This window comes from Sceloporus occidentalis, unplaced genomic scaffold (genome assembly GCF_023333645.1).
Source record: "Sceloporus occidentalis isolate IW3139 unplaced genomic scaffold, rSceOcc1.0.p SCAF_4, whole genome shotgun sequence".
Taxonomy (NCBI): Eukaryota; Metazoa; Chordata; class Lepidosauria; order Squamata; family Phrynosomatidae; genus Sceloporus; species Sceloporus occidentalis.
Genome location: NW_028316984.1, coordinates 84,508,378 through 84,530,144, shown reverse-complemented (window position 1 = coordinate 84,530,144; position 21,767 = coordinate 84,508,378). Strand labels below are relative to the sequence as shown.

At 41.6% G+C, this 21,767-nt stretch overlaps 1 protein-coding gene and 1 long non-coding RNA gene across 5 annotated transcripts in view; one reads left to right on the top strand and one right to left on the bottom strand.

Annotated features, from left to right (window-relative positions):
* The window catches only part of OSBP (oxysterol binding protein), a 42,281-nt gene extending 24,197 nt beyond the window's left edge, over positions 1 to 18,084 (top strand). For both annotated transcript variants that reach the window (XM_089520651.1, XM_089520652.1), the window contains exons 3-14: positions 1,963 to 2,213; positions 5,789 to 5,987; positions 6,619 to 6,721; positions 11,223 to 11,277; positions 12,027 to 12,158; positions 12,460 to 12,705; positions 12,967 to 13,087; positions 13,558 to 13,661; positions 13,869 to 13,964; positions 14,312 to 14,490; positions 15,399 to 15,619; positions 16,002 to 18,084. In XM_089520651.1, coding sequence (XP_089376777.1) covers positions 1,963 to 2,213; positions 5,789 to 5,987; positions 6,619 to 6,721; positions 11,223 to 11,277; positions 12,027 to 12,158; positions 12,460 to 12,705; positions 12,967 to 13,087; positions 13,558 to 13,661; positions 13,869 to 13,964; positions 14,312 to 14,490; positions 15,399 to 15,619; positions 16,002 to 16,144 — 1,850 coding nt within the window. In that variant the 3' untranslated portion in view covers positions 16,145 to 18,084. The remainder of the gene's footprint in view (positions 1 to 1,962; positions 2,214 to 5,788; positions 5,988 to 6,618; positions 6,722 to 11,222; positions 11,278 to 12,026; positions 12,159 to 12,459; positions 12,706 to 12,966; positions 13,088 to 13,557; positions 13,662 to 13,868; positions 13,965 to 14,311; positions 14,491 to 15,398; positions 15,620 to 16,001) is intronic.
* LOC149314201 (uncharacterized) overlaps positions 1 to 21,767 on the bottom strand; it is a 303,565-nt gene that overhangs the window by 106,962 nt on the left and 174,836 nt on the right. The window lies entirely within an intron of this gene.

The following is a 21,767-nucleotide window of genomic DNA, read 5'->3' as shown; positions in this document are numbered from 1 at the left end:
GAGTAACCTGTTGTTTCTCAGACAAGTGTATTTCATGTGTTAATTGCACTTTGGATGAATATTTTCTTGTCTAAGTAATGTTGTGCTTTGGCTATATCTTAAGAAGATTAGGGAAATCATTAATGTTTGGAAAGGTGGAGGGCAGCAGGAAAAGAGGAAGACTGCATTATAGATGGATAGACTTGAGTCAAGGATGCCATGGTCCTGAGTTTGCACTTGAAGATGATAAGGTTACTTGAAAGTCTCTCATTTTAGGGCTGCCATGGGTTGAGGCCACCTTGACAGGAGTTAACAACAACAAATGTAGACGTATCTGCTTTTCCTTTTTCTCTCTGTTTTTCTGTTCACAGATGCTCAGTAAGGGATTCTGGGGGGATTCTGCTCTTTCTCTTACCTGTTATAGTCAGGCACACATAGCTACAGCAGGACTGGATAGAGTAGAATCCTGCTCTTTCTCAATTTAAGCTTTATTGCATTGTTTACTGCAGTCACAATGCTGCAACCTAACTTTGAAAGTCGATGTTTCTCCATCCCTCCTTCACCATCCTGTCAATGAAGAGGCTGCTACAAACTCAGAGCTAGACAACCAGGAAAGAGAGGATGGATAGGCATTAAAAGCCTTTGTAAAAAGCACCTTTGCTTTCAGAGCTTTGTTAACTGAGGTATGCTTATATGTTTAAGTCACACTCATTGCTCGGAATAGGGACCTTCAGGGTGCATTTGTTGTTAGTGTAGGACTAATTCATTTAATTTGTATCCTACTTTTTTCTTTAGGTATCTCTGGCACTAAAATCAGGTCTCCTATGCTGCTGCTTTTTGAATAATTTGGAGGTTCCCAGTGAACTATCCATTAACAATTTCTGCTTCTTTTATTGTTGCTAATTGGCTTTTAGATTGTTATTTTACTGATGTGATGGTTCTTTTCTCCGCAGTTGGAGTTTGAATCTCTGTGAGCTGCATTATTTGTATATGGAGAAAAAAAATGATAAAACTAAGTTAAAACTAATAAATACTTGCATTAAAGAAAATTACACCGTAGACCTAAACCCCCTTGCTAGTTCCAAATAGAGGAGAGCGAGTGAAGCAACATACATTGGGCATTCAGCAACTGATTCAGTGGGTCTGCTCTAGTTGGAGATCCAGTTGGATTTAGGCCATAGTGCCCAGCTGAAGGAATAGAAATTCCACCCTTTACATCATTAAAGTGGGAAGACAGAGGGATTTTTAATCCCTCTAGTGTTTATCTTTCCATTTCTAGATCAAGGATGATTGATACGTGGACCACATGTGAAACCCCAGGCATATTTGTGTGTCCTGCTTGTCTTTTGCCACAATATTTGTTGTTGAAGTGACTGTAAAATCAAGGCTTTCTCCCCCTTGTAAATAGCTATGCACTTGGTAGGTGCCTCATTTTTAAGAGAATTAGAGACTTTCAGAAAGCATGGTTCCCCTTAAAAATAAGGTATATGTCATTCACATACATTATTTTTGTTTTATTTTATTTATATCCTGCCTCTTCCCCAACCCTGGGACTCAAGGTGGCTTACAAAAGTTTAAAATTAGATGAAAGCTCATATTGTACAATTATTGAAATATAATCAATCTAGAATTAGAATTATCAGAAGCAATTTAATAGAAAAAACACATAAATATAAACAGCACATGTCTTGCTTATATGTAAACCATGGCAATTTGCTGCAGATTCAATGCTAGAGAAGGCGAGGATGTAGCCGCACTGGGTTATGTGGATAGGGTAGCCCCTAGAAGTTGCCCATCCTAATCTAGATGGCTGAAAGGTTGTTACTGTTTTGATGTGTTGATTCCCCATAGTTCTGTGAAAGTAGTGGCCTCTGTGCCAAATGTGTGTGTGTGGGGGGGGAGTGTCTCTGATTATGTGCCTGTTTCTACAGTGAAGTCCTCTCTTGGCTTAAAGGTGTTACAACTGCTGTTTATTCCTCACAGATGAGTCAGGTGATGAAGAATCTGTATCTCAGACGGACAAGACAGAACTGCAGAATACCCTGCGCACCCTCTCCAGCAAGGTTGAGGACCTTAGCACCTGTAATGACCTAATTGCTAAGCATGGGACAGCTTTGCAGCGCTCCCTCAGTGAACTGGAGACCCTCAAGCTGCCTGCTGAGAGTAACGAGAAGATCAAGCAGGTCAATGAACGAGCCACTCTCTTCCGCATCACTTCCAACGCCATGATCAATGTAAGCCTGAGTCCAGATGTTGGTCGTGAGGCTACCCAGTTGGGAAAAGGACTCTGGCCAGCAAAAACCATGAGGGGTGCTTCGTATCAGTGGTTTTGGGAATGTTCACAATAGAAGGTTTAAGGCTGGCGTAAGAATCCCAGAACTCGCCTTTCTGCTCCTGATAAAGGAGAAGTGGTTTGATGTTTTTTGTCACTAAGCTTTTGAATTCCTAAGCTGCCTGTGACATCACACATATTAGCAAAAATTTAAGCCTCTAGTTTTTGGGGGTTTTTTTTTTTGGTTTTTTTTTTTTTTTTTTTTTTTTTTTTTTTTTTTTTTTTTTTTGTTTTTTGAAAGCCTTACAAACAAAATTCCTTCTTGTCCTGAATCCCCTAAAGTGCTAGTAATTTTTCTGCTCACTGTGGTCAGTGAAAACCAGAGTGGATGCTATTGAAAAGACACTATAAGAACAGCAAATGGCTAAAGCAGTGTTTTGAATTGGATATTTGAAATTGGTGATAAGCAGAGAAAAAGAGTCAGCTAAAAATGGCAGCATAGAAAAAAAATCTTTAGAAGAATTAATGAGGGTTGGAAAATGCCATGATTTGGTGACCTTGATTGCTCGCCTCCGTGATGACACAATTGCAGCTTTGTTTCCCCATTTTCTCAGTGCTGCCATCAGGCAGGTTTGAGGATTGGGGCTGCAGGGGAGGATAATGCATTTCCCAGCAGACAAGAGAACTTTGAGTAAACAGAATCCCAAGAGGCAATGAGATGTGATTAGTTAGCTCTGTTGAACACAGAGGAGTAAATGTCTGCATAAGGCTGCACATCTTGTAGCAATGCTCTTGATCTTTAGGCCAACTGTAAGCTGTGTGTTCAATAGAACAAAGTACCTAATAATGTCTCACAGGCAGCTTTCATGGCCTAGTGAGTCATTTTGGACGCTCCAGGATCCAGGATGTTGTTTTGGAGGGACTTGAGCATAAGTCAGCTAGATTTCTGTTCAGAGCTTGTATCGTTTCAGTTGGCACCACTGCATGCTTTCCTTTACTCCCAGGTGAGCTGAGGAGCCTGTGATGTACAAGCAGACAGGAATTTAACGTGCAGGTGTCTAGCTACTTGTTTAAATCTGATGCTTTTCATACATTCCTCCCATCCCTCCTCAGGTCAAGCAAATTGTACCAGTTTTTGGGACAGCTTTAGGTGCAGTCCTGGGGCAAGAGCAAACAAACTTTTGCGCAGAGTGACTTGCTTTAAAATGTCAGAAGTAATTTCAAAAATTTTATGGAAATGCATTCTAACATTACGATTTGGCATGCACATTAAACACCATAGATCAGAGTGTCATAACTTGAATGACCAATTTTCTACAGGCCACTTTAAATCATTTTAGAGGGCTAAATTCTCTGTTCTCTCAATCAAATGGCCATTGTCATAAGTGTGTGTGTGGTTTTTTTAAACCACGGGAGAATGGCAGCTGTTGCAACAAGGGCTGCATTCTTAGGCCAGGCTCCCTCATTGAGGAAATAATTACAACTTTATCAGTAAGTCCACAAGCTTGCAACATTATTTTCTAACTTCCAGTGAGGCACATAGTTGGTGCTTCCATGCTCACTACACTCGAGGAGAGAATAGTAGATAATTTTTTAACAATATATAACCAAAAATATCTCTTACCATAGAGAAATGGATGATCCAGACTTCTTGCCATGGAACCCCATAGATTCACCTTTGCAGAATTTTTGCAGAATTTCTGGTTGTCACTGGCTACCAGATGAGTTGTTAAACAAAGGGCTGGAATACTGTTCTTTGAGGATGGAATGACATCACAATGTCCTTTAAAAAAATGTCCTTATCTAGCAGTGGGCAGTTTACACTGCAAAGGACTTTAAACACTGAGAATTGCTCAAGACATGAAATGGAGACTATATTTTAGAAAACCTTATGCTTAACCAGGGTTGCCTCCCTGATATGCAGAAATCCTTAGGGTGGGTTTTGAAAGGGGGAAATTAAAATTTGAGATTTCTTTTGTGTATATTTAGCTACAAATATATAATGTAGACTGAAACGTGTATCTTTCTTTTGATAGAATTAACATGCACTCATTTTGCTCCCCCATAACAATATAGGAAGAACTTTGTCGATCAGGCTATTTCTCCAGTCATGTTTTTCATATTTAATTCAGTATCCTGTCTCCAACTTCTTCTCCCCCAGTTATTAGTATTTGTAGGCATAGTGATCCTGAAAGGAGCATGCTACCATGATTGGCAGCCATTGGTAGTCTTATCCTATGTCAAATCTCCATTTAAAGCCTTTGTAAGCTAGTGGTCACCACATCTTGAGGAAGCTGCTTCTTTCTCTATGTCCAGAACTTCCCAGAATTCAGCTTCATTACAGGTTGTATTGTGAGGAGAAGAATCACTTTTCTCTGTTCACTTTTTGCCATACTTCTATTATATAATCTGACCTTGCTTAACTTTCCATTTAGATTTGTGAAGTGGCAATTCCACATCCAGATATTTAGAGCCTCTTATTAGAGTGATGAGACATCTGTTTTTTAATCCCTTTTTACTTTGAAGATAGTGGGCTGTGCTTTCTCCTATACCTTCTAGGTATAAGTATTTTAAAGTATATTTTAAATATATATATTTAAATATATTTTAAAGTATATTTTATATATTAAAGTAAAGTTTATATATATAAACGTTCAGATGAAAACTTTTACTAGCAATCTTAATTATTGCTTTGTTTTGCTGTGAGGACAAATCAAATAGATGTAATCCAGTGTGAAGTGGTGATTTGAGCATCCTATTATGTCTCTGGAGACCAGAGTTTAATTCCCTGCTTAGCCATGGAAACTCACTGGGTGATCCTGGGCAAGTCACACTTTCAGAGGAAGGCAATGGCAAACCCCCTCTGTAGAAACCTTGCCAAGGAAACTCTATAATAGGGTCACCAGAAGTCAAAAATGACTTGAAGGCACACAACAAACAAAACTTTTAAATGGTTCTAATTATTGGGGGCAACTCATGAGATTAAATGAATTTATCTTTGCTAGTGACCTTGTTGCAGAGCAAGCATGGTGTAGTGGTTTGAGCATTGGATTATGACTCTGGAGACCAGGGTTGAATCTGGGTTCAACCATGTAAATTTACTGGGCAAACTCACTCACTCTCAGCCATAGCAGTGGTAACCCCCCTCTGAAGAGTCTACATTGGCCTTCCTGAAGTTACTAGGAGGGTAGTGCTGAATGATCATTGCTCTGTAGATGGGGAGAAACAGCATAATTGCCCAGGTAGATTCTAATGGACACGATCCTGTTAAGTAACTGGAAAGTAATATTTACCACTTGAACAGCAGCAGTAGGAAGAGACTACAGTGGGCCCTTGGTATCTGCTGGGGCTTGGTTCCAGAAACCCTCGTGGATAACAAAACCCGTGGATGCTCAAGTCCCATGAAATACAATAGCATAGTGAAACGGTATCCAAAATGATGACTTTAGTGGAGGTGAGGGGTCACATTTGGACAAGTGAAGCATCTTGGGCCAACACAGGCTACAGTTGTTACCTCTCTTTGGTGTTCCCATACAGGCTTGCCGAGATTTCCTAATGCTGGCCCAGACACACAGCAAGAAATGGCAAAAGTCTCTTCAGTATGAGCGAGATCAACGTATCCGCCTAGAGGAAACACTAGAGCAGCTGGCTAAGCAGCATAATCACCTAGAAAGAGCCTTTCGTGGAGTCACAGTCCTGCCATCCAATGCTCCTGGCAGCATGGATTCTTCTAAAGGTAGGAGGTGGTCAGGGTTTCACTCTCCTTCACATCCATGAACCAAGTTCCACTAAGTGGTGATTAGCCTGACATTCCCCTCTGCTGATGAACCTTGCTTTCTTTCATGCATTCTTTAGTCAGAATACTCCTTCATGGAAAGCACTTGTAGGGTCGTCAGGTTGGGTACAGAAAGGGCTTCCTTTAACTTTAATCCCCAACAGTTTGTGGAGCAGGATGAGATACCATAAAGCTCTATCGAACCTCTGTCTTTCTTCATCTTCTAAACCCCAACTACTGTCGCCTCCCAACACAACTATTGCATCACCAGTGAAGCGTGCAGCGAGTGCTGGGGCTCTCTACTAACATGGCCATTGTTTTTATGCTCCCTCCCCCTGCTCTGCAGTAGCCATTTTGGGAGGGGATGCCTGCATCTGAAAGTTGGGGGTTGGATGATGACAGAAGACTATTACTTTGGTCCCACTATATGGAGCTTTACAGGTTCTTGTCATGTTCCAGGATCTGTTAAAAATTAAAATTACAGAAGCCCTGTCTAATATCCAGTCTAGCAATCCTAAGCACTATCCCTCAGGTACCAAAGTGATATGTAATCAAAACCAGGGAGGATAACTTCAATACGTGTTTTTTTCAGATCGATGTTGCTCCTCAAAGGGAGATATGAGTGATGAAGATGATGATAATGAATTCTTTGATGCCCCTGAGATCATCACTATGCCTGAAAGCTTGGGCCACAAGTGAGTATTCTCTATTTCCACTGAGAGCTTTGTACCCCTTATCCCTTGGCACTTTGAATGCCCAGTCGACCCAAAAACAAAAAACAAAAAAACCTTGGGCTTTAAATATCTCTCTCCTTTCATAACTTGTGTCAGCTGACAGGCAGCATAGCATGCCTTAAGTGAAATTATACATTTTGATACAAATTCCTTGTAATTCTTCCTGCATATGCACTGTTTGTATGGGCATGTGCGTGATAAATATGGATAATATGGCAATCTCACTGACCTGACATTAAGATGGAAGAAATGGAGAAAGAACAGAAAAGGTGCAGGGTGTGATGCAGGGAGAAATGATATGATGAAATCACTTCACTAAATGAATCTGTATTTTCTCAAGCAAAATAATGTATCCATCTAGCCCAGTTCCTACTTAAATGATCAGGATCCATACTGCTGAGATCTTTTAAAGGTCCAATGTTATGTAGAACTTTATAGGTCAAAACCAGTACCTTGAATTAGGCTTGGAAACAAACTGGTAGTTGTTGTAATTGTTTTAAAGTAGAGCTGTAACGTGATCATAGTGTCTTACATTGACAGTAATTGTGCAGTTGAATCATATACCAGCTGAAGTTACTGCAAAGTGCAGTTGTAATATAGAGTGAGTTCCGATAATTTATTCGTCAAGGTTTGGATGTGGGTAGGCTGACTTTAATCTTCAGTCAGAGGATGGAACTATTAAATCTTTTGAATCTGGAAATGATGACTTTTTACATACACAGTTTACATCTAAGATCCTGGGAGCAAAACTTTCTTTCTGGGAAAGTGAGGCCCTGATGTTTCTCTATCAGCCAAAGCCGCACCATTGTTATCTCTGCCTTGTCTAGATTAAGTTATAGTTGTTCCCATCATTCAGTCCAGCCCTAATCTCAACACACTCATTCAAGGAATTTATTGCCACATCTGGATTATATAAAAAAGAGAATTTGAATTGTATGTCATTAAAATAATGATGGCATCAAACCCATAACTCCAGATGATCTCATACAGTGCTTTCATGTAGATATTAAATGGTATAACTGACAAAATTTGGATCTAGTTGGACCCCCACCGGAAAACATCTACTGTTTTCTTCCTTCAATAACCACCAAAAAGTAGTGCCTCCAACTTCACTCTACAAAGGGGCTAAAGGAAAGCTCCTGACTTATGATATTGGATGTCTCTAAGATATCTGGGGGTCAGGGATAAACAGGATCAGACTCTGAGAGAATCTTTTTCTTGGCATTGGTGAGTGTCTGCAATGGATAAGACAGTTGTTGTCCTAACAACAAGGTAGAAATCTGGACTGAAGTAGATTGCTTTCATCCAAAAGCACCTGGGGTTGCTCAGGTGTTAACTCTGAAAATATTGGCATGCAAAACATGCATGCTACTGAAACAGACCCACAACCAGTTAGTACAGCCTGTGGTGGCAAGAGTGCTGACTGGAGTCAAGCATTATAAACACATGCTGCAGAAATGTTTTCCTTCATTGACTTCTAGTCTGTGTCCAGGACAGATTAAAGGTACTCCCTAACCAAAAACACAGAGATGACTATGCAAGGGAGGGTCTTCCCTGGCACTATCAAAGAGGATTTCTTTGTTGTCCCAAGCTTTTATTTTTTTTTTAACTTTTATTGTACAAATCTTAAAAGACAAGTAACCACAAACAAAGCAACAATGCATACTAAGACAATCACATAACAAATACAATGAAACAGAACAAATACTACAAATAACATACTGATATACTGTACTTAAGTTCAGAAATATACTATTCAGTCACTTCCAAGATAACCTAAGATGACCTGATTACCTAGTTTACCTATATTCCTTCGATGTGTCAAGGGGGGAGGGATAAAGGGTTTTTAATTGTCATATTTTATATTTTACTGTTGTTAACCGCCCGGATTGGTTTGCCAGAGGGCGGTATACAAATAAATATTATTATTATTATTATTATTATTATTATTATTATTATTATAATCTCAAAAAGAACTTTATATGATTCCTGAGATAATATTAAAGATTAATATTACAAAAAAGATCAAAACAAGACTAGTCCTCTTTTGTTTTCTATACTGATTTGTTCCTCATAATTGCAGTTAAAATGTCCAGTCTCCTTGCTTTCTTAGTTTAATTATCCATTCCTTTTTAGGGATTTGTATATTTTTCCAATACAGAGCATACAAAATTCTAGCCAGAGTGACCATATGCAAAATTAATCTGGAGAATTTTTTAGCTATTTCCTTTTCAAGTTTACAAGTCATGTTAAGCAAAAAAATAATCAAAAAAAAATAATCAAAGGATTTAATGGTATGTCAACATGCAAAAATAACATAGTTATTTTTATTTACCATATTTTCCGGTGTATAAGGCGACAGGGCGTATAAGACAACCCCCCAACTATTCAAACAAAAATATAGACTTTCCTATATATTCGCCATACAAGACTACCCCTGGAAGGCAGGAGGAGGCCGGTGGCAATCACGCCAGGCCACAGAGCAGGCTAGGTGCACATGCCGGGTTGCGCTGCTCTATTCCGGCCTCTGTGGAGGCCTGGGAAGGAAGGAGTAGGCCGTACGTACGCCAGCGGGCCTCCAAAGCGCTGGAAGGCCGGCGCTGGGCAGGCGCACACCAGCCCACGGAGCTGCCTTCTGGCCTCCTCTGAGGCCTCGGAAGGCCGGTGTTGGGCGGGCGCACGCTGGCACGCGGAGCTGCCTTCCGGCCTCCTTATACGTGGCGTATAAGACGACCCCCAACTTTTCACAAAATTTAAAAGGGTTCAAAAGTCATCTTATGCTCCGGAAAATACGGTACCTCCAAAATTCCTTAGCCTTTTCTCAACTCCACCAAAGATGGAAAAAGGTCCCTTCATGTTTCAGACATTTCCAACATCTCAAATCCCCGATGCTATAAATTTTATTAAGTTTTCAAGGAGTCATGTACCACCTAAATAGCATTTTCACATAATTCTCTTTATAGATTTGGCAGACAGTAAATTTCTTTATTTCCCTCCAAGAGTTGTCCCAAGGTTTTAAAGATAGTATTGATTTAATGTTTGTAATGCTTTAATTTAGTTGATGCTACTGAAGTATTGATAAAATCCTTAGACTCTGTATTGAGTTATTGTCCTTCAGCGATTTGCTCTCATATTTGTTGTATTAATTGATATTAGTATAGCTGTTTGTGTTGCTTTTTATTTGTTGATTTTCATATTTGAGTGTCTATGTGGGTGTTTATTCTATGGCTGTTGTTCAATCTGAGAACATTCAGTTTACAAAGAAACTCATAAATGTAGTAAATAATAAAGGAGTGGTGTAATGGAGTGAGAGACGTGTCAAGTCACCACATCATACTAACTCTTAAAGTGGTCTTCTGGAACTTCAGGGTAATTACCTTGCTTTTTAATTTTGTCATCAAGGCCATCACATCCTTGGGAAAAAGCATATCATAAATCCTACCTTGTCTAGTTTGCAATAAGTCACAGACACTCTTTTGCTGTGCTCATGTTATTTACTGATGTGGTTGAGTGAAAATGGACTGCCTTGGGGGTGGGATAGAAGCAGAAGCAGAGCCAGGCTCAAACAGGAGGTAGGAAAGTCCAGGACTGGCTGGCTGAAGGTGGTAAGTGCATGCAGGATCAATCCTGTTGGATGACAGGTCTGTTCAGAATCTGTTCCAATGAGATAGTAGTTACATATGGGATTTGGGCTGTTGCAGCATTTAGTGTGTACAGGATTGGCCAGGCTCAATCTTGAATGTTAACAGGGAGGCAGACTCAGTTTAGGAGGTATGAGGAAGTCCCTTTTACTTCTCCGGCACTGACAGGCAATCTCCACCTCCTTCCTACTGTCCTCAGTAGTCCCAAATTGCCACTTTAAGCTTCCAACAATATCCCTGTCTTCTCTACTTTCCCTGGCACTACTCTGCCTGGGCTAGAACAAGGGCAGCAACTAACTGGCAAAGAATTTTTTTCATCCCCTTTTAGTGAGTCTTCTTGACAATGCCAAGAGAGATCCAAAGGGTGTTCTCCTGGAGTACCCTTGTTAGTGCACCTGTCTCAGCTTCATGGAGCCAACTGGGCTCAACCAAATGTACCTGGGATTGCCCAAGAGTCTTGCAACCTGACTCTTTTCCTTGCTCTGGATGGCATCTGGAGCAGATGCTGCTGTGTCTGGTGGCTCTTGCAGGCTCCTGCCTGCAGCATGGTGCAGAGATGGGTGACACCCTCAGTAAGTGCTTCCCTTCCACATACAAAGGAAAATGAAATAAAATAGGGATGAGTGGCCTTATGTGCTTAGAAGGGCCACAGATCTTTAATGTTTGGTACTGTGCCTAGTGACTTCTAGCTCTGCCAGAACAGGTGACCTCATTTTTTTTTCTGTCAACTTTTTGTAGCACTGTGTTCTTTAACTGTATTTCGGGTCTCATCTCAGGTAGAGCATTTAGATTCTCATGGTGCATATTTCTCATTCCTCTAGGAGAACGGGCAGCAACATCAGCGGTGCTAGCAGTGACATCAGTCTTGATGAGCAGGTAATCTGTCTTTGATCTGAAGAGAGGGGGAGGGATAAGAAAGAGCCTTTTCATCAGGTATTAGTGGGACTCTGCAAAGCAAGATGCCATTATTTGAAAGATATTCTTATAGACTGTGCAGAGATTCATTAATTTGACTTTTTGTATGGCTGTACATGTACATATATGTATATATTCATTTATTGGGTTTTTTGGATTTGTAATGGTTTTTAGTCAAATATATGGCTGACTGTCTGGCAAAGCAAGATACTATAATGTGTGAGCCATTTTCAAATCTCTGAAGACACCTAGCAGTTTGTCCTGCAGGGTCCTGCTTGCTAATTAGGTAGAAAGATTGAAGGGTAAATGGAATACAAGGTATGATCAAGATTAGAATGTTTTTGTCAAGAGGACTGACTGATTAGATTGTGGCTCATTCTTGTCTAAGCCTCCCATCTACCCTGCAATATACCTTGAGAGGGAATTTATTTTAGGTTAGGAACCAGGTGGGATCTTGGCAGCAGCACCAGCCTTATTCCATTGTTGTTGTTTGCGTGTTTGGAAGTTTAAGACTAACTACACTAAGGATAAGTGATTGTGAAACAAGGTTAGTACATAAATGTTTTTTTTAAAAGAGTAGTAGTTTAGCTATAAGCCTTAGGCAAGTAAAATGAGACTTCTTAGGAAATATATGTAGAAGCTGTTCAGATTCACTGATCAGCTGACACCTTCCCTGTTTGGCTTTGACTAATCTTCTGTTTTTCCCAAAGTATAAGCATCAGTTGGAAGACACCAAAAAGGAGAAAAGAACAAGAATTCCCCACAAACCAAATTACAGTCTGAACTTGTGGAGCATCATGAAGAACTGCATTGGCAAGGAACTCTCCAAAATCCCCATGCCAGTGAGTCCCCCATGCCCAGGTTTGGGTAGGAAGAATGAGGGTGTGCTACCTCTTCCATGCCATCTTGAATGGGAGGAAGATAAGGATGGGGAGCCATCTCCTATGCCCCTTTTGTCCTGGTTGATGAGAGTGATTCTGCACTGCAATGGGAGGAAGATAAGGATGGGGAGCCATCTCCTATGCCCCTTTTGTCCTGGTTGATGAGAGTGATTCTGCACTGCAACAAACGCCATATATAAGATGCCTTGCTTGCTGTGTCTGCCCTTGCTGACATGCTTTAACCTGCCTCTTCTGTTTCTAGGTTAACTTCAACGAGCCCTTATCTATGCTGCAGCGCCTGACAGAGGATCTGGAATATCATGACCTGTTGGATCGCGCAGCCAAGTGTGAGAGCTCCCTGGAGCAACTCTGTTATGTGGCTGCCTTTACTGTATCGTCTTACTCCACCACTGTCTTCCGCACTAGCAAGCCATTCAACCCCCTCTTAGGGGAAACCTTTGAGCTAGACCGGCTGGAAGAGAACGGCTACCGTTCCATCTGTGAGCAGGTAAGAAATAGAGTGCATTCCTTTTCTTAACCTAAGCTAGAATATATGATTCCAGGATAGTTTTCTTGATATTTTCAGTTTTAAGAATATCAGGTTCCATTAATACCAGGAGAACATGTGCCCCATGTTTCTTTTGTTCCTAGCCAAGATGTCTTTCATATTTCTTATTACTTCTTCCTTTTTTTGTCTGCATGTCTCTGGAGACTCAGTTGCTGAGATGGAATCTGCCTTTTGCCCTTATCTGTTTCCTGTTTCCCATAGGTGAGCCACCATCCTCCTGCAGCTGCTCATCATGCTGACTCCAAGCATGGCTGGACCCTTCGTCAGGAAATTAAAATCACCAGCAAGTTTCGTGGCAAATACCTCTCAATCATGCCACTTGGTAAGCATTTGCCACTGAATCATCACTACTATAGCCTGCTGTTCTAGAGTACATGACAAGACTAATACTGCCCTTTGGAAAGGCCAATTGTGAATCTGTGCTCTCCATTTTGTACCACAGTCTGGGGTCCGCAACCCCTATGTTGGTGGAGTTAGGCTGTGTGGGAACACAGCAGAGAAGTGCAGTGAATATTTGTCAAATGTACAGCTTTCAATGTATTCATTGCTGCTGTAGCTCCCTTGGAGATATTTAGAACACTTGCATACTTCAAGAGCTGATAAAAGGGCATTTGTAGAAAACAAAGAGAATAGACAGTAAAGAAAAAAAAACCAATTAATCCATAGCTGAGCAAGGGTTAGAACCTTCATATCTGAGGCAAGTAGTGCTATCCAGTGGGCTTGGTGTATCTTTTTTTATTGGAATCTTCACCAATGAAGATTAGTTTAGAGCACTATTTTCCTATTTTCTAGGTACCATCCACTGTATCTTTCATGCAACTGGCAATCACTATACATGGAAAAAGGTCACCACAACAGTACACAACATCATAGTGGGCAAATTATGGATAGACCAGGTGAGTCAAAACAGGAGTTGGGAGTGAATATAAGTTAGTATTGAGTCACTTGCGATCAGATGGTAATGTTGGGAATTAGGAGCTAAGAGATCCATTTTTCAGATCTCCCATCAGTTTGTTGCTTTGAATAATTCACAACCATTTTAGCATGTTTTCTAAGTGCTGTTGAACCTTTTTGACTTTCCTCCTCACTTTTCTTCTTTTTAGTCTGGCGAGATTGAGATTCTCAACCATAAGACCAATGAGAAGTGTATTCTTAAATTTGTTCCTTATAGTTACTTCTCAAGAGATGTGGCAAGGAAGGTAAGAGGATGTTCTTTAACATTATAGACTAGGCTGGTAAAGAGCATGAAAGCTTCTTTGCAGAGAGGAAAACAAAGGAGGGGATGGGGCAAGAGGAGCCATACATAAGTGGATGCATAGTAGTTGCCATGTGAACTAGTCCAGTTGATGTTGAGGCTTGTGAAATGCTGCCTGCAGAGATAACTGTTATTGAAGCAGCCCCTGAGAATAAAGAGTGTTTTTCAGCTTCTCTGTTATCCTGGGGAAAGTTATAAAATCCTTCCATAAGGATTTGTTTGCAACTTTGCTGGAACTGTAATAGCTAGATAACCTTGCTACATCACACCCTCGAAATCCTTCTGTAACAGGTCACTGGAGAGGTGTTAGATTCATCAGGAAAAGTGCATTATATGTTGCTGGGAACGTGGGATGAGAAGATGGACTGCTTCAGGGTGATTCCTACTGTGGAGAATGGTGGTGATACCCGACAAAGAGTACATGAAGCTGAGGACAGCAGAGTCATATTGTGGAAGAGGAACCCACTCCCGTGAGTAAGGGTGGTAGCTTGCCAGTGCATGGCTATGGTCTCCTTTGAATAAAGAAGAGATTGATCAATGTAAGTGTTATTCCAATTGGCTTTAGTTGAGTGGAGGAGGATATTTAGGTAACACCATTGTTGATGTTGAGTATTTTATGAAGTTTATGTCCTCTTCAACAAATGCATCAAAAAAGGTAATTTTAAATAAATTCCCTCTTTGTATTTATGTCCTCTTCCACAAATGCATCAAAAAGGGTAATTTTAAATAAATTCCCTCTTTGTGTGTTTACATACATATCCATTCTGCTAGTCTAGGGATGAGCCAAAGAATACATGCCTTGCTGTCTTGCTCTATAGCAGCTTCAGTCTTAACCTTTCTTCTCTTGAACTTAGGTCCAAAACACACTACAGAAATAATCCACTTTGAGACCGCTTTTAACTGCCCTGGCTCAGTGCTAGGGAATCTTGGGAATTGTAGTTTATTGTGGCACCAGAGCTGTCTCTGACAGAGAAGGCTAACTGTCGTACTAAACTACACTTCCCAGGATTCCCTTGCATTGGGCCAGGGCAGTTAAAGTGGGCTCAAAGTGGATTATTTCTGCAGTGTGTTTGTGACCTTTTTCACCGAGCACTGCCCACACATTCAGAACTGTCATAAGAGCTGCAAACTCTTACTTCTCGGGGATAAATTCTGTCAAGTTGCAATGTCTGGTGTAGTTATAAGATGTATGTAACCCTAGGTGAAAGTATTCTGACCTCTTAAAGGGCTTAGCAATCCCAGAGGTTGTCTGTATCTCCTTTCTGCCTATTCTAAGGGCAAGGTTATGCTAACTTCTTCTGTTGATACCTGGGAAGTCTGAAGTCCAAGCTGGAGTCTTCCTGCCACCTGAATCTTCTTTCTCCTCTCTTGGATGCAGGAAGAATGCTGAAAACATGTACTATTTCTCAGAGCTGGCTTTGACACTCAATGCTCCAGAAGGTGGTACTGCTCCCACAGATAGTAGACTTCGACCTGACCAACGACTCATGGAGAATGGGCGCTGGGATGAAGCTAATGCAGAGAAGCAACGCCTAGAGGAGAAACAGCGCATCTCTCGGAAAAAACGTGAAGCTGAAGCCATGAAGGCAACTGAGGATGGTAAGAGTTGTCCCAATTGCCCCTATAGGACCAAATGTTTGCCATCCATTAAAAGATAACAGGATAGGGGTGGAAAATTTTTGGCCCTGCAGATATTTTTGACTTCAATTCCCAGAAGCTCCAGCCAGTATAAAACCATCATGGTAAGGGGTTACTCTCAGCTGGTAGTTCCTCTTCAGTATATCAGGCAGAGGTGTGGGATTTTTTCCTAGTAATTCTGAGGTCCTTTTTTGATTGGTGATTCCAGAGATAAAGCCTCTAGCCTGCATACAGAGCATGTACTGTACAATGGCACGGCTCTGGATGAGCGTGAAAACTTGGCACTATATTCCAAAGAGGAATGTCCTTTTTGTCCCTCTGAATGTTTTCTCTCTCCTTTCAGGAACTCCTTATGATCCATACAAAGCATTGTGGTTTGAACGCAAAAAGGATCCTGACACAAAGGAGGTAGCCCATGTGTATAGGGGAGGCTACTGGGAGAGCAAAGAGAAACAGGACTGGAGCATGTGCCCTGATATCTTCTGAGAGCTGGAAGAAGCAGCAGGACTATTACAAGGATGGGGGAATGAAGAGAGTAGTGGAAGAAGGATGGAGGGGAGCAGCTGATCATGTGACTTCCTGCTTAGTGCTTTCCTCACCGAATCTGTCTGTCTTAACCAATCACTTGTTTTGAATCAATCACCCAATGCAGAATCCAGCAGTGGTGATTGGCTGGGTTGCCTTAGCTGATTGAAGCTGACGTTGGTGTCTGGATTCCTGAATGGCTGGGGACAAATAGGAATAGAGGACTGCACCCCCCATTTCCCCACCACAAGAGTATTGCTGTGCTCATGGTCCTTCACTTCTGGGGAGGAAGAGAGGGGAACAACACTGTGCTCTTTGGATTGCCCTTCCCCAATCCCTTTTCCTGCTTTCTGATAGGAACTGAGAAGTGGTATGTAGTCAAGATCATGAAGGTGTGCCCCAAGGAGGATGGTTTGGGAAGACATACAAGCCTTCCTGTGGCTCTGACCATAGGAGTTGCTGTCTTGTTCCTTCTTCCCAATCCCTGTAAGGTTTCCTAAATACAAGTGAGCTTTCTGAAGGGTGGGGGAAGAGAAGATGGGAGCGGTGAAGGGAAGGAAGCCAGTTTTTTCCCAGAGTTATCGTGTCTCTAACTTCTTACAGGTAGCAAAGCAAAACAACTAGTTGAATCGTGTTAAGGCAGGAGGGGAATAACACTGGTCTTGGTGGAACCCTCCTCTGGGGCATTATCAGCTACTCACTGAGTGGTAGGAAATTGAACCTGCTGTCCCCCTTTTTCTAATCCACTCTTCACGCCAGACACCAGCACCTCCTCTGTGTGCACTTAGATGAGAAGCGATGGTGCAGGATAGAACCTCCCACTCCCTAAAACCCCAGCCTAAAGCAACTTCTGGCTTAATGCACACCTGTTTATATGTATATTATATATATGTAGCGAGAGAGAGTGTGTGAGAGAAAGAGATCTAATTTTTGTTCTGACATTTCCCCCCTCTTCCTCCTATCCTGCAGACCCTATTTTGTAACACCTGCCCTTGCTGTTTCCTTCCACTGTCCTCAGATCCAGGGAGATGTTCTGCAGAAAGTGTGACAGTAAACATTGGTTTGTCTTGCCTTTCATGATGATGATAATAAATTCTATCTGAGGCAGAGCCAGAACTCAATGGCATCCATCTTAAGGCTCCTCACTGTGTGCAGGCACAAGCCACGTATCCATTCTTTCTTTTGCTAAGTAAGAAGGCAATTCCCAAGCTGGTCTATGACAGCAATGATCACAGCTGCCAAAGCTGAGTCCTAAGGTTGAAAAAGGTGCTACCGCTGTGTGGAAGTGGACAAGGGCATAGAGGCTAGCCAATTCAGGCCCACACACATCGGGCAGACACTGGTGGAGGATTCTATGGCAGCCCCTTGCCCTTGGCTAGGGATGACACAATGAGGTGCCTTCCTTCTGTGTTTTCTCTCCTTCTTTTTGTTTAGTTGCTTGACTTTCCCAACTTTAGCTGCTGAAAAGATAAGCAGCGTAGGGAGGCTTGCTGGGGTGAGAAGAGCCATGAGTCCTGCCTTCCAGCCGTCAAAGAACGAAAGGGGGGTTTGGGTGAGGGCTCCATACTATTTGCTGCTCAATTTTTGTTCAAAACTTGTTTTCTGCAGCTGTTGGAGGCTGATAACTTCCTTGTACAGCAGTGGTGGTGAATATTTGGCCCTCCAGATGTTTTGGATTACAACCTCCCAGAAGCTCCACCCAGTAATTAGAGAATATAGGATTTGTAGTCCATAACATCTGGCAGACCAAAGCTTCCCCTTCCCTGTTGTGTAGGATAATGGCAGGCTTTAAAAGAAAGAAAGAGAGAGAATATCCCTGCAATTCTATTTTTGGGGTTTTTTTGCCTTACTATCTTTTTTCCAAGAAAACTAAATTAAATAATAAAACCTGAAATATTCAAGATTCTGTGTGTGTGTGTGCATATCACTTCGCTGTCAGAGATAAAGAATTAGCAACATAGTCTTCCTCAAAGTCTCTCCTTGAGATGTATAACTTGCTCTGTGTGACCTAGACATGCTCTTTCCACTCTGTGTCTTGGCCTGTCATGTTCTATGGGCATGTGAGACCAGCGACTGTGAGTCTACATGTCTCTGTGTATCTGGTCTCATGATCCCTGTGTTGGCCCTGTTGTGAGCCTGAAGCAGCATGGCTTCTCATTTGGTCTTGGCTTCTTACTGGGCTCATAAGGCTCACTGTAGGATTGCCCTGTCCTTGTAGGGCAGAGATGAGAACTGTGTAGCTTTCCAGATGCTGGACTGCAATTCCCACCAGCCTAGCCAATGGTGAGGTAAGCTGGTACTTGTAGTCCAACAGCATTTGCAGGACTGCCTGTTCCCCATGGGTTGGGGAGCTGGGGAGAAAAAAATTGTTTGCTTACTGAAACAACAGTAACTATGTTCTAAAGATTGAATCCAATATAACTTCAAAAATTCTTTGAGACCCAGTGTTATGTGCTGACATTTATGACTATTAAGAAAGCACCGTGCCTCAATGACCATGTATCCTCGTCCATGCTGGGACCATCGTTTGGAATATATACAGAGATGGAAGGTGCAACAATTCCCATTATCCTTTAGTCAGCAGGATGAATAGCCAAGCTGGCTGGGGAGCTCTAGAAGTTATAGTCCAAAAAGCATCGTTCTCTGCTTGCCCTTCACAAGGTAGATGGCTTAAGCCACGGACTGACTTGCTCTCTTCTACAATCACACGTTTGCCCAACTTAATGACTTTTCTGTGACTTCCATCAAGCTTACCAACTTTACTGTGGCAAAAGCTACAGCTACACTTAGCAAGTGGGTGTGTTTCAGGGAATGACAACTGCATTTGTGATGGGCACAGGACAGTGGCAAAGCTCAAGGCATGTTAGTTTTTGGACTACTGCACTGACTGGGAAGTTCTGTGATCTGCTCCTAAAAAGTAGATTAGCCAAACTTTTTAAAGGGGGGGCTATTTAAAATACTGAATGGTGTAGGTTGGGGTTCTAGAAGTCTGATTTTCCTTTGTAAGTGACTTCATCTGACTAAACAAGCACATATGGATTATCTTTAACTGTTTCTATAAAATACTCTCAATCAACTCAGGTAAAGCCAGGTAAATTTTCTAGTCTCCTAGAATACACATTTTGGGGGCAGAATATTACAGCATATTTCCCCCTCAAAAAAAGATGTTAAAGGGATCGATAAAACTAAGTGCATTATTATCATGGATTTCAATTTGAGGAGCACAATTAAATATTTTAAAACCACAATACCAACTGTTCTAAATACTTAAAAAGTACAAATTCACCAGATGTCTATCCTTATGAATGAGTTGTGTGCCTTCAAGTTCTGACTTCTGGCGACTGTCACAGGATTTTCTTAGCAAGTTCCTTCAGAGGGGATTTGCAACTGAAATTGTCATCCTCTGAGACTGAGAGAGAGTGACTTGCCCAAGGTGGGTCGCAGTGGCCAAACCAGGGTTCAAGCCCTAAGTCTCCACAGGCCCAGTCCACTCAAACCACTACACCATACTGGCTTCTATGAATGGCACATTTTAAAATCTGGAAATATTTGACAGTATCTGGAAGTTTGTAGAAGACCATGTTAGGAAAATAAATCTTGAGGGAGAGACCTGTAGCTTTGAGGCTGCATAGGAAACAACACAATAAGTGCTTTGTTTTGTTTAGTTGTTAATCCATGTCCAAGCCAGCCCTACCACAAGTCAGCCGGCACATTTTAGGTGCCATGAATGGGCAGGAAATTGTTAAATTACTTAATTTTGTGGGAGCGTTTTATTTAATGCTAGAAATAGATAGAAATACTTGTAGGATTTTCTCTCTATCTTGGTTTGGGGTACAATGCACATTGATTTGGGTGAGGAGGAAATACAATTTGCTAGATTGTCTCAGGAAGATGTTTTGAGTCAGCCCTGATCAATGGGATAACATCAGGAACCAGAAAGTTGTTCTTTTAAAAGGGCCATTCTCACTCACCCCCATATCCTTGAATAATCATCAAGAAACATTGAGCTGGTTCCATTGTATGCTGGTGATATTTTGGCCACTTGTCAGGGAATAGTTTTGGAAGGCAAAAATACTTATGCCTAGCGTTCTGCGTCATGCTCTACCTTTAGCGTGCCTTGTAGCTCCCACTCATAAAGTTTGGAGTGGGAGGATTGCTCCAGCCTTTTCACCTAGTTCTCAAAGTTGGTGAAATTAAAACCATCATATTCTGTTTCACCTACAGCTGTGCAGTCAGTGTAATATGTGCATCCAAGTTCTTAGCCTCGCCTTATCTAACAGGAATTCATGGTATTAAGGCATAATGTAGTGAAGTCACTTTGGTAACTTGAGCAGGGAAGCAGTGAGGATCCCAGACCAGGTTAACATGATAAATATAGTGTCCAGGTCACTGAATGGAAGAAGAATATTATGCAACAGCAAACCAACTGAAGGGAAAGTTTCACTGTCTAGGGAAAACTCAAACTGCCATAGTGCAGTAGATGAAGATATGGGCAGATGGGAGCTAGGCTTGTCTTAAAATATAAAAACATCATAAAAATCCGTGTAAGTAAAGGGATAATGATAACAAAAGGCGATAAGCTCTCCCGATATAAAAACACGATATCTTTCTTTCCATGTAGCTTGAACTTGATAGATTCTGAGACTTTGTTGACAAAGACGGTAAATATATAATCAAGCAAAACTGCAGTCTTATAAATGCTTATCAAGAATTATACTGGATGCAAAAGTTATAACAAAATTAATTTAAAAATTAGCCGCTCTGATAGTCTTTAGGGCTGAAGGGCGAGGTATAAATACCATAAATAAATAAATAATAAAATATGCATCATTAAATGCACACCAACACAGCAATTAGCCAGATCCAGTACAGTGTTTAGGTGAGACAGACCTTATAGAGTTACTTGACAAAAGCTGGTCTAAACAGAAAAGTCTTCACTTACCTGCAAGAAAAAATCTCTGGGAAGGGAGTTCCAGAGCTTGGAGGGGGCAGCCACTGAGAAGGTCCTGTCCTGTGTTCCCACCAGGTGTAACTATGAGGGTGGTAGTATAAGAATATAGAATATTCCACTCTCCTTGGTAGGGGCAAGACTACCAATGAACTTTCTCTACCCCCTGGCATTGATCTAATAATGCAGTTTGACACTGCTTTTAACTGCCATGGTTCAGTGCCATGGAATCCTGGACACCAGAGCTCTTTGACAAAGAAGGCTAAATGTCTCCCAAAACTACAAATCCCAGAATTCCATAGCATTGAGCCATGGCAGTTACAGTGGTGTCAAACTGCATTATTTCTCCAGTGCAGATTAGACCTTTGTCTCATCGTAGGGTTTTCATGGTAAAAGATGTTCAGAAGTGATTCAGCAGAGCCTCCTCCTGCACAGTGCTTACAAGCTTTAGCTATGGTGCCACTGCCATTGTTTCTGAGAGATCCTCTGCCAGTGTCACTCCTGACCCTCTGCCACTACTACTGCTGCTGCCACCCAGGAACTGTTTGGCCCATTTAGTCTGGCTCCTCAGCAAAAGCCTGTCTGATATGGGAGCCCTACCATCAGCAATGCTGCCGTCTGCATAGCCTCTTGCGT